Raw genomic sequence first — 15,167 nt, 5'->3', positions numbered from 1 at the left:
AAAGACAAGATTAAGATTGTAGACCATGGGGTGGTCTGGGAGGTTTTTAGCTATATTGAATGATTCCTGAAAAGCCTGTCATTCGTCCAGTGGAATTGGTTTACCAGTCATAATTTAAGGAGATGACATCTGCTCTAAATAACTTTAATCTTAGCTATGGGGTGAATTGCATAAACAGTCTTGATCTTTCATCCCATTCACACTCATTACCATATGACTTCGCATCTCCTTTCACCAAGAGTATATTTCCCTATTGCTTGACTTTGGCTCCACCGTGTGACTTCCTTTGACCAATGGAACATCAGCAGGTGTGATACAATCAAAGGTACAATTACACAAGTGTAGTTATACTTTGTTCCTCTGCTGCAACCAAGAGAACACCTGATCTCATCTGCTGGTCCCAGAAGGAGAATTAGAAACATATGGAAAGGTTAGTCCCAACCAATCCAGCCCAGAACAGCTGACCCCAGTTGGGCTACAAGGCTGCAGACATGAGCTAAACAAGTGCTTATCTTACACACTGCTGAGATTGTATAGTAGTTGCATAGCATTATTGTGATAATTGCTAATTAACTGATTGTTAACTAGTTAATTGCTATTTGTTTTGCCCATTTTAGTGCTCTCTCTCTTTCTCCAATTTTTAATCCTGGAAACTTTGTTTTCTTCCCACTTAATAAATGTACTTTTAGCTCTTTCTTCATGCATTGACGTAAGTGAATGATAGTAGTTTAATACCAACATATTCAATACATAAGGGAAATGTGGTATGCCTGAGATGTTTAGCATAGACTTTTGTCATATAATTAGCTATATGAATTTGCAGGCCTCACTGCCCACCACAACCAATCAATAACACACTGCCACTAGCTGTCATGCCAGCAGATCTGAAGCAACAATTTTCTAATTTAATTCCCTTAAAATAATATCTTGAAATTGAAATAATATGGTCCTCTCAACTCACCAATATAGTCTTTAAAAGTTCCACGTAGCTAATACGTACAGATATTTATTCTGATATCAAGCACTATTAAAAAACTCACGGATGTTCTATTTTTGTTCAAGAACATAAAGGCCTTCACACTAAAAAGATTAATGGCAGGATCTCAAGTATCAGCCAATAGATGGAGGAAGATAGTTGAAGCATCTCTAGGGAACAATAAGACCTTAATGCATAATAGTCAAAGATTGGTCTTGAGTGTGAACACGTACCTTAGGTGAGGTCATCTGTACTTGCCCATCATTTGATGATTAGGAAGTGTAATGGTGATAAGTTGCTAGGATACCTACAAGCCGCCTTGTTAGTTTAACCTCTGTCCTATCGATTCGGGTTAATAAGTGCTTTGATTGGATGGGGCTAGGGGAAGTGTTTAGGAAGCCCTAGAGGAGCCTTTTGAGATCATTTAGCCAATCCCTTCATATTCATTGAGTACATCCTATGTTGTAGGCTCTGTGCTGAAATTAAATGGAAAATGTAGGGCACCCTTGAGATGTTTACAGATGAGAGAAACAAGACCCAGCATGTTGCCCAGGGTCACATGACCACTGGGTTTATAGCAGAAATGTGAATCCTAGTTTGATGCCACAGTGTGAAATAAACTCTTTGAAAAAGAATTTATATGAATTAATCTTCAAAATGAACTTCCATGTATGGAGCCTTGTTTAACCTTCATAAAAGCAAAGACTTTTCAGGAAGCATGCATTCGATAAGCATCTGAGTGCTTATTGGGTCTACTTTTCGAGCAACATAACAGATGCTGGGGGTATAGAGTCGTGTTCTAGTAGGGCCAAAAGCAATTTAAAGACAGAATCCTGGGCAGTGCAGTATGTTCTATTGCAGAGGCATGCTTAGGTTGCCATGGTAGCCCAGAGGAGGGGGCAAAAGCTTCCCTAGAGGGTGATGAGGATTTTTTTGTTGTTTTTTTTTCACACCAGATGGGAAATATGCAATGTCATAACATTTGAGGAAGGCACACGTCACACAAAGGCGTGTAGCCCTGAGTTCAAACGCCAGTACCACCAAAAAATAATATAACAAAGTCTCTGTCCACATATTTTACATCTGCTTTTATTACATGGCCAGAGAACACTGCGTGCACTCTATAATCTCAAGAGGGTGATAAAAGAGTAAAGAGGATTTACTAAGGTTTATTTTTTGTTTTGTTTTTGCAGTGCTGGGGATCAAACCCAGAGCCTTGCTCATGCTAGGCAAGCTCTCTACCACTAAACTACATCCCTAGTTCTACCTTTTTTTGAGACAGGGTCTTACTGTGTAGCTCCTGCTAGCCTTCAACTCTGGCCTAGGTCCTTCTGTCTCAGCCTCCCTAGTTCTAGAATTATGGGAGTGAACCACAATGCCTGGCATCACTGAGGTGTTATGGCTAATTCACTAAATGTTTCCAGGGTCATCAAAGGTATATTCTCTCCTTGAAGTTATAGAAATCAGTATTTGTTTTTGGTCAAAGTATTCTAACTGTATTGTTGACCTTGGGGATTTCTTTTTCTAAATTTGGACTATGGAGATAACAATGAATCTACTTCATAAAGTTGTTCTAAAGACTCTCTCTCTCTATATATAAAGAGCATAGAATCATCCCTGCACACATAAGCACCCCTAAAATGTTGACTATTGTCATCATCATGGAGGATTTCATTATTTTTAAATCTTAGATAGCCATATTCATATGTTGGCATTTTATCTGTAAAGGACCTGAGCAAATATGTTTAAATACCCCTAAAATGATGCTGTTAACATCTCCCTGCATTTCAAGATCTTGCTATATGTGATCTGAAATTCATGATAATTCTGACCAGTATGGATATGTCAATCAATTTTTAAATATTCTAATGCTTTTAACATCAATATTATGATGATTCTTTGCTGCTTAACTAATTGCCAGGCACCCTTTTATATTCAGCCAGAATCATACTGCCTTACCTTGCACCTTGAAAACAGTAAAATTTCCCATTTCTCCCTAGTCTCAGCATCTTATCAATTTCAGGTTGCATTTAATACCCACTCCTTTCCCCAGTCAAATTAGAGCATTTTATTATTCCTTACTATCTTTCCAGGGGGTGATCTAGGATTTTGAGATTAGTGTATTAATCAAATTATTCATCATTTTCATTTTCTGTTACACATATTTTCTTTCAATTGGTACTGTTTTACAGTCATCATTGACACAATTACTTGGTGCTAACTGGACCTATAACAAGGACTGCTCCTCCCCACCAGCCCCTGACAGCTCAGCTTTTCTATTCCTCAGTTATTCCTGTGATTTGCCTTGAGCACAGCTCAGAAACACCCTCCTAGGTCTCCAGATGGACTGCATAGGTGAAATCCATGCTTTTTCACACGATACCAGCTTACACACATGTGAAGTTATGGTAAACTGAGCGACCTAACTCTCCAACCTATCCATGCCTGGGAAATGAAAAAAAAAAATCTCAGGTTGTCTTACAAGGCCATTTCCCCCGCTTAAACAGTGAGTCTTACCAACCTGCAGGTGAAGTCTCTTTTAGTTCAGGAAAGTTTTTGTCTGTTCACTCTAAATAGTGTTTTCTTTTTTTTTTTTCACATGTATCCAGCCGTTCAGTGTTTCCATCCTCGCCATCAGCAATACTCTGAATTTCCATTACCTGACTCCACTTCTGCCACATCGTGTGCTCATGTTCCTTGAGTTGTACATTTTCTTCCATTCCTACGGGATTTTCTTCTCTGCTGTGCATCAGAGAAAGTTCTTCCAGTGTTGATGATGCTCTTTGATTCTCTGGTGTTTTGTCAGGTTCTCTTAAGAGCTCCATCTCCTAAATCCTTGCCTCAGTGCCGCCAGCGTCTGTATGCCTCATTTCTTCCTGGCACTCCTTCCAGAGTCCAGGTTTTCCTTAAATTCCCTGAGCACCTACTGCTTATATGCCCTGAAATAAATCTTCCGGAACAAGCTCTTCACCACTTCCACCCAGGTTCATGTCCTATGTAAGTCTGGAGTAGTCTGGAACAGATTTAATTTTGCCACTTCTCATTTTCTGAAAGCAACTGGGGACTATTCTTCTATTCTTTGGCTCTCAAACAGAAGATCGTGGACCTGTCCTCCCCTCCCTGTTCAGCAGGCCTTTGCCTCAATGCTCACCCTGAATCTAGTGCTGATGGCCAGAATGTTGTAAGTCTATCAGGCTTGTCCTTCGGAGTGGGGGAACTGGGCATGTGGGGACTTGCTTTGGCAAGGGATGTTTATGAATTTTGAAACCCCATACGGGACTCCTCATGCAGAATGGAAGGTTGTATCCTTTGCCACTGCCACAGAGGAGAGGGAGCGAGCCTGAGGTGGAGCATGGGTGGGTCTGGGAACAACGGATAGGAGCTTCCTTGTGAGTTTCAGGTCCTTGCTGCTTTTCAAGTGTGAGAGCAAGTGTGAGTGGGGCCTTATGGGGTGGTTTCACCTTACCCCTGCAGTCTCTACCAAACTGTATCCACTGCAGCAAGGATCATGGACTGCTACACACAGCCAGGGAGCAGGCCACCTGGCTCTCCTTGCAGGAGGGTTCTGTGGACTAAAGTCCACGGGAACAGTTTCCTTTCCTCCACCCCACCCATACCTCCTGCTGCCTCAGTAGTGGCTGTGTTTTAGATAGAATGCCCCCTCCACTCATCTATTCCTCTAAGGTGGATTCCTCTAGTGATCCACCTAGAATTCCTCTGATTCTAGGTGGATCACTACCTAGAAAAAAATGTTTTTGAGGAACTGGATTTTGAACTCGGAGCCTTGGCTTGCTAGACAAGCACCCTACCACTTGATCTGTGCTTCTAGCCTGAGACGGCTCAAATTCTGATGCCAACTGCAAATCTCATCACAGATGACGTAGTTTTCACCTGTTTTTGCCTTTCTGTTTCCCTGTTCAGGTGCGTGTTTGGGATATAGGATTTTACTGTTTTCTGTGTAGTAAACTGAAACTCATGGAAAACCTCCTCTCCCACCTTTCTTCCACTTGCACTGTCTGTTTCACTTAGCTTCCCCCAGAGCCAAAGTTCCTAGGGAAGGAGACAGACAGGAGCAGCAGCAGGACTTTGGCTCAGGACCACGGCTCAGGACCACATGAAGCCCAATAGCGTTTGTTCCGCCCCAGCAGCCTGCATGCTCCAGGGAAAAGTGCCAGGTGAGAAGTAGAAACACCTTGCCCATTATGCTGAGAAGGGCAGAAATACGTGTTTGGGGGAGGGAGCTGGGCCTCTCCCCTCCCAAGGGATCATATGTGCTAAGAAGCAGGAAGGACTGCTGACATGGTGCTGGCCTATCTCTCCACTTAAGCCAGTGCTCCTCCATTAACCCTCTCCCCAGGAATCACAGCCCACACTTCAGATAAGGAAAGGTGGCCATGGTCACATGCTCAGCTGGACATCTTATTACAGTGTGCAGGGTCAGGGCTTAAAAGGAGCCCTCCCCTCCCCAGTCCTTAACAGGGAAAGCCAGAGTATAGCCACCCCAGCTTATCTGTCCCTCAGCAGGAGGAGCAGCCATGCAGAGTCTGAGCTTTGCTCTCCTCCTTCTGGCCCACCTGGCACTGCCAGGACCAAGCCAGGGAAATGCTTCAAACCCATACCAATCAACTACTATATGGCAGCTGGTGGAGAAGGAAGCCTGTTCTGGGAAGGGATGCTTGCAGGGTAAGACAGAAGCTATGCACACCAGCTCCAGAGAACTCAGAAAATAAGCTGGAAAGAAAAAGTGGAGAAATAACCTGCCAAAACTCTGTACCATTTGGCTCCTGCCTAAATCTTCAGTCATCACCCCTTGTTTACTAATATCTAAACATACTGGCTTTTTCCATTACAGGACATGCGCCAGTCAGTCAAAGTTGGCTATATGTTCTTTGCTGGTTCTCTGCCCTATCCCTTATCCTCCCCATCAAGAAATAATGTGCAATTCTCTTACTCTTCAGTCTTGTCTGGACTTTAATGACCAACAGAGTATGAAAAAGGCACACGGTGAAATTCCCAGGCCAGCTCAGAAGCCTTGCAGTTTCTACCTTGGTCACCCAGAAACTTCTCTGTGATCCCTGAGTCACTCTTGAAGGGATTTCATCTACCTAGAACATCATGATGGTGAGGCCATGTACAGGGGGTTTGGTTTCAGTAGAACCCAGCCTCCAGCCACCACTGAAGCCTAGGACTGAAGCTGTCTTGGATTCTTCAGTCAGGCCCTATAAGCCAGCTTAATATCACCTGTACTTTTCTAAGGACCTGCGTGAGAATCACATGGAACAGTTACACAGTTGGGCCTTGTGAAATTACTGCAAAATCTTGAAATACAATAATATGGTTATTGCATTAAGCAATGCATTTTGGGATGGTTTGCTACAATTCTTTCTACCTCAGAGTGCACATATGCTCCTTTCTGGACAACAATTCCCACATTTCTATCTGATACTTCTTTCTCATTTTTTACTTTAAATGTTCTCCAAAGAGGGGCTTTTCAGACCAATCCAAATAAAGATAAAAATATCAAAATGGGGCTATATCAATTCCTTTTTTCCTTGTGAACACTTAACAGGTACATAGTCAGCACAAATAATATTATTAACCTATTTTTCCCTGTAGAGTAATCTTTAGTACACTGTGGCCCTGAGGCTCAACACCTGTTTTTATTAGGACATAACAACACAAATATATGTATTATACAGGAATTGACATGTCAGAGTTAAGGCTTGCCACTAAAACCATGTGGCTATACCGCCTAGTTTTTACTATACAGCCCTTTAAGAAGCTGTTTACCCATCAATTGATCTGAAGTCTTACAGAGCAAGGGCTATGGCTCTCTCTATATATTTTTACCATACCTAGCATTTACGAGGTACTTAGCCAGTGTCCATTGAGAGAACAGAAAGCATGGAGGCCCAGCTATCAGCCTTTTTACAGTAGGTTCTTTTCGGTAGGGCAAGCTAGAGAGGGGCTGGTTATTTCCTTCTCATTTTCCCTCAGAAATGAAAGTCCAGGAGGAGAGGTACCAGGACTCAGAGGTCTCAAGTCCAAGGTCAGTGTAGGAAGACCTAGCCACCTCCTGACCCTTTATGCTCAGTTGCAGGGGAATAAAGGCGGGAGGGATTGGTTAGGACTTTGTCCTAACCAATTGCTTTTGTCAATCCTCAGGTAAGAGTGGAACCACTTTCAGGGAGCAGAGGGTCCTCTGCCTCTGCCTTCTCCAACAAGAATGGGCTGGACTAGACCATGGACAGTGGCCACATAGGAGAGGAGGAGGCAACCCTGCCCCAGGAAGAGAGAGGATTGTGATAAGGCAGGCCCAGAAAACACCACATCCTGGTTAAACTGGACATGATGGAGGGAATTAGTTAGGCTGTGCAGTCACAGATTGTACATGTGCTGCCTAGCGCTTCCAGGCTGTGGAGAAGGCTGTCTGAGAATCTGCCCCAGACCTGGGATGTGCTATGCATTTTTGTTCTTGATGCCATGAGTTGGGAAGACTCTCTGCTCAAAACACATTGCACACAGGTCTCCTTCTTTTAATCTGGTATCATCTATCATCTCTCTGCCCAGAAGAGGGAACTTTCTTTTCCTTCCCTCCCTCCCCAGTACCAAGGTCCTAATCTCAGGTTCCATGGGTCCGTGGAGGGCTGCCTCTACTGACGAGCTGGGGTTCTGAGGCCTAAGACAGAGGCAGGTGCTAGGAGTTCCAAGTCCCGGAGGGCTTCCAATAACTGCTCCCGGGCAGCACCAATAAAGGAATTCTCCAGGAAAGCAGGCAGGCCTCCCACACCATCTGGTAATGTATACAGGGGCACCCGCACCAGGCCCAGCACCTGTGAAAAAAGGAGACAGGGAATGTTGAGATTTCAGGTTGTTCATCATGTCACCTCAATCCTCTCTGCAACAGATCTCTCTAGAGCACTGGTCTTACCTCCCTAAACAACTCAGAAGGCAAAGATTAGGAGGATCACAATTTGAGGCCAACCCAGGCAAAAGTTAGTGAGAACCCATGTCAACCAATAAGCCGGGTATGGTGGTATATACACCTTTCATCCAGTCACGTGGGAGGCATAAATAGGAGGTTAGGATCCAGGCTGGCTCAGGCAAAACACGAGACCCTACTGAAAAACAACTAAAGCAAAAAGAGCTGGGGGCATGGTTCAAGTGGCAGAGCACTTATCTAGCAAGCATTAGGTCTGGAGTTCAAACCCCAGTACCAGAAAAAGAAATATGCAGAACCAGGCTGAATGTTCATATATCAGTGAGGCTCAGCGGGCCCAATCCAGTGTAGGCCAATAACCCACCCAAGACACATTGCTATCTAGCTCTGCAAATGCTAATCCTTCCACAGCTCTTCCCATACTGGCTCCTGCCTCCAGGACACAGGCATGACCCTATACCAATGGTTCTCAAATGTGCTGTCTATCCAGTATCACCTAGGAACTCATAAAAATTGCTCTTTCTCAGCTTATCCTCCTGAACCCTCCCCCAACCAATAATTGGCCCAGTATACGTTTTAGTGTATGTGTTGCCAAAATGAGCACAGTAAACAGTTTCAACACCCCAACCTAATACTAGAGTTTGAAACCACTTCCACATGCAAATCTGTCCCACTACTCACCTAGCCTTAGGAACCAGGGTCCTATTTTCTAATAACGGGGGTCTAAAGCCAAGGACTTCAGGTGTAATGCCTGACCGTTATCACACTGTCAATATGAAACAGCAGAGACCTGGATGGGTGTGTTCTGAACAGAGCTCTAAGCGGGGGAGGGGAAGAGGCCCTGGCAAAGACCAGGTAGGCTGTACAATCCAGGTTTGAGAAGACCAAGATCCCAACAACTCCTTGAAACTGAGAGACAGCGCAAGATCTGAGGGTCTAGGACCTCCCTCCTGGGAGGCTTTCCTTGTGGGGGAAAACCAGGAGGAAAACCAGAGGGAAAGGGGGAACTGATGGATGTGGGGCGGGTCCCAGGCTGACCGCACCTCCAACCCATGGTCCTTGGCCTGTGGCGCGCCAGCTTCCACGGCCTCGAGCTGCTCCAGCGTCAGACGCTTGGCATAGAAGTGGGCCACCACGCGCGGCCTGGCCCCGGCGTGGGAGCTCCGGTAGTCAGCGCGCTCCACACGGAAGACGGACACCGCCTCGCCCATCTCCTCGCGCAGTTCCCGGTTCAGCCCGTCCTCCAGGCTGCTGTCCTGCGGGTCCACAAAGCCGCCAGGGAAGCCCAGGCGCCCATCGAAGCGCATCTGCATCTGAGGGAGGAGGAAGTGGGGGTTGGCCGGGGGTGTCTGAAAACCGCGCCCCAAGGAGGGCGCAGGGCCGGGGCGGGGAGTGGCCGGGCGCGCCCCCTCCTCACCAGCACTGCGTAGCGCAGCGGGATGGCGCCGAAGAGCATCCCCGGGTCGGGCGCGTAGAGCAGCGCGTGGCAGGCGTGTCGCCAGCCAGGCCCCAGCGACAGGGCCTCGGCCAGCTCCACTTTGCGCCCGACCGCCATAGCTGAAGGATTTCCCTTCCCAGTCAGGCCCGCCCACGTGGTGAAGTGGGCGGGGCTCCGGTCGGGGCGGTGCCAGCACCAATCCCTGCAGGTTTCAGGGGCGGTGCCTAGGTGGGTTGGAGGGGGGGGCTTCGCCACTGGGCCTGACACCAGCCAATCAGGGCGGGGCTTTCGGGGGAGAGAGGAGAAGGTAGTCGAACCCTAGGGAAACTGAAAGCTTTCTCACGGTTGGCCGTCAAGTCTGGACTAGGCTGAAGGTGAGGCCTGAGCACTGAACGCGGAGCAAGGCCACTGAATAAGTGCTTACGTCATTGTCTGGAGCCCCAGGAGTTCCCCGTATGTCTGGAGGCTGTGTAGCCTGAGCAGGATTTAATTACCCAGAAGGCACTAGGTGAGGGAAAACTTGGAGTCATGTCATGTTACAGAATGACATTTGTGGTCTGGGTTGTACACACGGCAAGGAGCCTGGGGCTAAGGTTAGGGGGGAAATGGCGGAATCTGGCCCAGAGACCATGCCCTCCCTAGGCCGTCGGGGAGGAGGGAGAGGTGGGTGTGACAACTACTCTGAAGGGTGGAATTGAGGGGAACCTCACGGTCTTAGTGTAGGGGCAGCGATGGGTTCCCCGTTAGGACAGAGTTTATGGCCCGGGAGAGGAAGGGCGGTCAGTGGTAATGTAGTTCTAATGAAGATTTGTAGTGGCCGTGGCCCTGGGAGGTGATGAAGGCCGGGTTTTGATACACAGGACGTGATACATGGAGAAGGCACAGGATGCAATGACATTTGCTGGGGAAGGAAGGGGAGGAGTGATCTAACGTGAAACCTTATAGCACAGAAAGGAAAGTGAGGAAAAGCCGGATAGAAACACCCCCCCCACCCCTGCCTTTCTAAGGTGTTTGAAGGTCAAAGCAGTGAGGGAGAATGGAGAGTAGGTGGGTTGCCTTAGCACCGTGCAGGGAGCCACACAGGGGCCTGGCGATGAGAAATAGGGATTCAAGATCTCACGTCCCAGCTAAACCTTCCCCAGCCTGAAGATTGCTCTATACCAAGAGTCTATTGCACAAAGGAAAGAAAGAGGCAGCTCCTGGAGAGGGCCTGGGCATAAAGTCACAGTCTGTGTGTAAGTGACAGCCTAGGACAGAGAAGAGCCCAGAACTCACCCACATACAGGCCTGTGACCTAGGAAGTCACTGAACTCTCTCAGTTGCTCATCTGTGAAAGGTGTAGAGCACTGAAAACTTCCAGGCACACAGTTAATGAAGCCAGTCTTGGAGCTGAAGGTTAGGGCACAGTAGAAAGGTTAAAACTGTGAAAATATAATTCTGGAAAAATTAATTTACATAACCTTTAAAAGGCTTTTTGCCATACTGGGGATTGAACCCAGGGCCTCACATTTGCTGGGAAAGCACTTTACCCTTTTGTTTTTATTTCATTTTTGAGGTAGGGTCTTGCTATCTTTCCCTAGGCTGACCTAGAACTCAAGACTCTCCTGCTTCTTGCCTCCCTCCTGATAACTGGGATTGCAGGCATGCATCACCGTGCCTCCTTGTTTACATTTTCTAAGGGGATTTATTTGAGAAACATAAAAATACAACAGAACACTTCATAGGCTGCTTTGTACAACAAAATAGAAATTAATAACATACTTAGTTTTCTAAGCATGTGAACTCATAGCATTACCACAGTCACACAGGTGTAACAGGAACAGATGAATTCTTTCCACTAAAATAGGTGAAAATGTTCAACGTAAAATACACATCTCTGTGGATGATAATCATGTGCACTTAGCTTTATAACTACAGTTATCTGAGATATCATGAGTCTTTTGATGAGGTCAATTAAAAATTGCCATGGGTCCCTACTCTATATGCAGTTGCCCAAAGAGCTGAGATCTCAAAAAAATTATTTTATATAAATGCAGATGTACACAAAGGACATCTCTTCATTTATTGAGGAAGTTTCCACTTTTTTCAGACACATGTAATGCTTTCACACTAAGTCAGCATTATGATAATTCAATTTTCATGGAATCAAATTTGCAACAAGAATGCATAAAATAAAAAGTCTTTGCACAGTTAATAGCTCCAGTGTTAGAAATGATACAAAGATGAACTATATATCCTAGCAAATTGTAAAAAAAAAAATACTGATAGTTTTAACTAGTGTGTATGGGGGGGACTACAAAAAGGAAAAGAAAATACGACATATGACTAAGTGTGTGACGGGACAGTTATGGGCAGTCGCACAGAAGTAGTGCATAAGAGCTGGTTGACATCCAGGATGACTGTACTTTGAAGTCTTGCATCTGTTTGCTTTTTATTCAGGCATGGCTGTCCTTGGAGACTATGTCTACATTCATTTTCCTCCTGGTGATATGCTTTTTGAAATTCTCATATGATTTGATATATACTGACATGATCATTTTCTATTAAATTTTCCCATCTTCTGTGCTGTGCTTCTGTGTTGTTTGGAAAATCCGTTCCATATGTACTCATACACAGACTGGAAATTTGGTAGAAACAATAATGGTGATTGAACGGCAATATCACTATGTGTGTTCCTATTCTATTGTGCATACAATGTTTTTCAAAACAGTCAGTCACTTCACTGGCTTCTTCAGGCAAATGCAGTTTAAATTCATTTAAAGATCTAGAAAGTTAGCTGGACATGGTGGCACACAGCTGTAAGACTAGCATTTGTGAGGTTGAAGCAGGGGGATCACAAGTTCCAGGGCAGCTGGGTTACATAGAAGAAATGCCAATGCAGACAAAACAAACTTTAAACTGAAGTATATACTGTTGCCATATTGCAGGGCCAAGCCACTCTTCTGAATTTTCTGCAAAATGTACTGGGCTGAGTGGAAAAAACCACTTTGCCAGTAATACCTTGAAATGCATTTTTGGAAGCACTGATCACACCTAATCTTTCATTATTGTTTGGTACTCAATTGAAATTCACTTTCTTCTTGAGAGTCCACCAAATCTTCAAATAGGTGTTTATGCAATATTTGACTTTTTTCCAGGTATTAACACATAAATGAGCATGTAAACTCTAGCATTTTCTCATCCAACAGAGGCATGAATTATACATATTTGACTGAAAACAGTGGGGAGAGTTTTGAAAGTGCCATCCATTAGCCAAAGTCAGCCAATGTTAGATTTAGTGGTATATGTAACGGTGTGTCTTCTTCAACTGTCAAGAGTTCTAACTGATCATAGGTCACCATTTAGTGTGTTCTGAGACATAGGAGCAACTTCAACATCAGCATGTGTTTTTGGTCCAGAAGGTCACTGAGCTGGTGGAATTGCTTCTATTTTCTGATAAAGTATATTTTCTAAGCAGCATGGTGCTGTGTGTGAAGGGCTGAAATAGTCCACCCTTGAATGGTTATCGACTACCCCGTGCTCAACTGAATAATATACGAAACCTTTCCCCTCAACTTGGCTTTCTGCCTTTCTTATTTTTTTTCTCCCCACAGGAACTGTAGTTTTCAGGATTTCAACATTCAGGATTACAGTGTTCAGTATTGTGTTTTTTGGGATTATGACCATTACCACTGTTACCACCATTAATTATTCTTGCCAAAAAATTGATCTGTAATGTGCCATCCTAATGTATAATGTTAAAACAGGAGTAGTATATGGGAACTTTCTGCACAGCCCTCCCAAATTTTCTGTAAGTATAAACTGCCAAAACTAGTTTACTTTTAAAAAATCAAGAGAATATAATCACTAAAAACTAAATGATGGGAAGTTGACAGGACAAATGACCTGGTTTCTCCAATAAATGAATGACAAGTGAAAAAGAGACATAGAGGCAGAATCATCTATTCCTTCAAAGAGATTCTGGAGGCATACAATTAAAGCTATCTGGTAAAAGAAAGTTCCTGAGATGCCCTAAATTCAGTAATAAGGCCTGAGGATGGAATTGAGAGGAGATAAGATACTCAGCCAACAGTTTCATGCCAAACAAAAATCTGTTTTATATTCCTGAACTTATGTTGAAACTCTCAGCTCAAACCCAAGGAGGATGACCATGCAGGTGCCATCTTGGTCTACTTACAACCCAGACACTCAAGGAGCACCAAGTGCTTCTCTTTTAGACTGTCCTCCTATTCCAAGGCTTCCCTAGCTTCATGTTTTCCTGCCCCTCTGATATATAGACAGTGTAGGTTCTGATGCCAACTGCAAATTTCATCACAGATGAAGTAGTTTTCACCTGTTTTTGCCTTTCTGTTTCCTTGTTCAGGTGCGTGTTTGGGATAGAGGGTTTTACTGTTTTCTGTGTAGTAAACTGAAACTCATGGACAACCTCCTCTCCCACCTTTCTTCCACTTGCACTGTCTGTTTCACTTAGCTTTCCCAGGAGCAGCAGCAGGACTTTGGCTCAGGACCACATGAAGCCCAATAGCGTTTGCTCCGCCCCAGCAGCCTGCATGCTCCAGGGAAAAGTGCCAGGTGAGGAGTGGAAACACCTTGCCAGTTATGCTGAGAAGGGCAGAAATAGGTGTTTGGGGGAGGGAGCTGGGTCTCTCCCCTCCCAAGGGATCACATGTGCTAAGAAGCAGGAAGGACTGCTGACATGGTGCTGGCCTATTTCTCCACTTAAGCCAGTGCTCCTCCATTAACCCTCTCCCCAGGAATCACAGCCCACACTTCAGATAAGGAAAGGTGGCCATGGTCACATGCTCAGCTGGACATCTCATTGCAGTGAGTAGGGTCAGGGCTTAAAAGGAGCCCTCCCCTCCCCAGGTCCTTTACAGGGAAAGCCAGAGTACAGCCACCCCAGCTTATCTGTCCCTTAGCAGGAGGAGCAACCACGCAGAGTCTGAGCTTTGCTCTCCTCCTTCTGGCCCACCTGGCACTGCCAGGACTAAGCCAGGGAAATGCTTCAAACCCACACCAATCAACTACTATATGGCAGCTGGTGGAGAAGGAAGCCTGTTCTGGGAAGGGATGCTTGCTGGGTAAGACAGAAGCTATGCACACCAGCTCCAGAGAACTCAGAAAATAAGCTGGAAAGAAAAAGTGGAGAAATAACCTGCCCAGAGGCCAGGAGAGCCTGTGACCGGGAGACTCAAGCACAGTCTGATGGGCCATAGAGCAGGTGAACAAATGGCATGCAAGATGGGGGCCAAATTATATCCAGGGATGAGTTCTGGGTCCAGTGTTGCCTAGGATGGGTCTTGAGCTGAGGGACCGGAGGTGTGAACTCTCAGCCTCAAGATCCTCACCTTCTTGAGATGAGGCCCAGTGGTTTCAACACAGATGAAGCTGACACAGACTGGAGCCTTGGAGGCTCCATGTCCCTTCTACCTGCCCACCTGAGAGTTGAGACTAGAAAATGTGGGACAAAGGGTTAAAGTCAGGTGAGGAAGGAAAGACACCAGGAATCCACTGGCTCCCTGAGATTTCTACAGTTGCCCCACCACACTGGCCTTTGAAGGACAGCTCCACACTTCAGAGGCCAAGAGCTGCCTCTGCACTGCCCATCCAGAGCTCAACCCGGCTATCTTTCTTCATAGGAGGACGCCTCTCATGCCCACTTTTCCCTTCTGGCAGCTGTCACTGGCCTTTTGGTCAGTCCTCTTGGTCACTGAGGACGCTGGCTCCCAATTCACTCCATCCCCTCCAACTTTTGTTAAGTTTTGTCCTCATCACTCACTTGGATGCTCATCCCATTCTCCACCATCCTCAGC

The 15,167-nt window shown here is 45.5% G+C and overlaps 1 protein-coding gene and 1 long non-coding RNA gene across 3 annotated transcripts in view; one reads left to right on the top strand and one right to left on the bottom strand.

Annotated features, from left to right (window-relative positions):
* Positions 1-7,496: 7,496 nt before the first annotated feature.
* On the bottom strand, positions 7,497-9,511 carry Nudt16 (nudix hydrolase 16). The gene is made up of 3 exons (XM_020185911.2): positions 9,334-9,511; positions 8,960-9,229; positions 7,497-7,809 (listed from the first exon to the last, which is right to left on the bottom strand). Exons 1-3 carry the CDS (start codon positions 9,469-9,471, stop codon positions 7,630-7,632), a joined length of 588 nt encoding a protein of 195 aa, XP_020041500.2. The 5' UTR covers positions 9,472-9,511; the 3' UTR covers positions 7,497-7,629.
* Positions 9,512-9,649: 138 nt separating this feature from the next.
* LOC141418475 (uncharacterized) overlaps positions 9,650-15,167 on the top strand; it is a 32,515-nt gene continuing 26,997 nt past the window's right edge. For both annotated transcript variants that reach the window (XR_012443116.1, XR_012443117.1), the window contains exons 1-2: positions 9,650-9,862; positions 13,826-13,926. This is a non-coding gene — a long non-coding RNA (uncharacterized lncRNA). The remainder of the gene's footprint in view (positions 9,863-13,825; positions 13,927-15,167) is intronic.

This window comes from Castor canadensis, chromosome 17, assembly GCF_047511655.1.
Source record: "Castor canadensis chromosome 17, mCasCan1.hap1v2, whole genome shotgun sequence".
Classification (NCBI taxonomy): domain Eukaryota; kingdom Metazoa; phylum Chordata; class Mammalia; order Rodentia; family Castoridae; genus Castor; species Castor canadensis.
The sequence above is the reverse complement of the archived record's forward strand: the minus strand, read 5'-3'. Positions and strand labels throughout refer to the sequence as shown.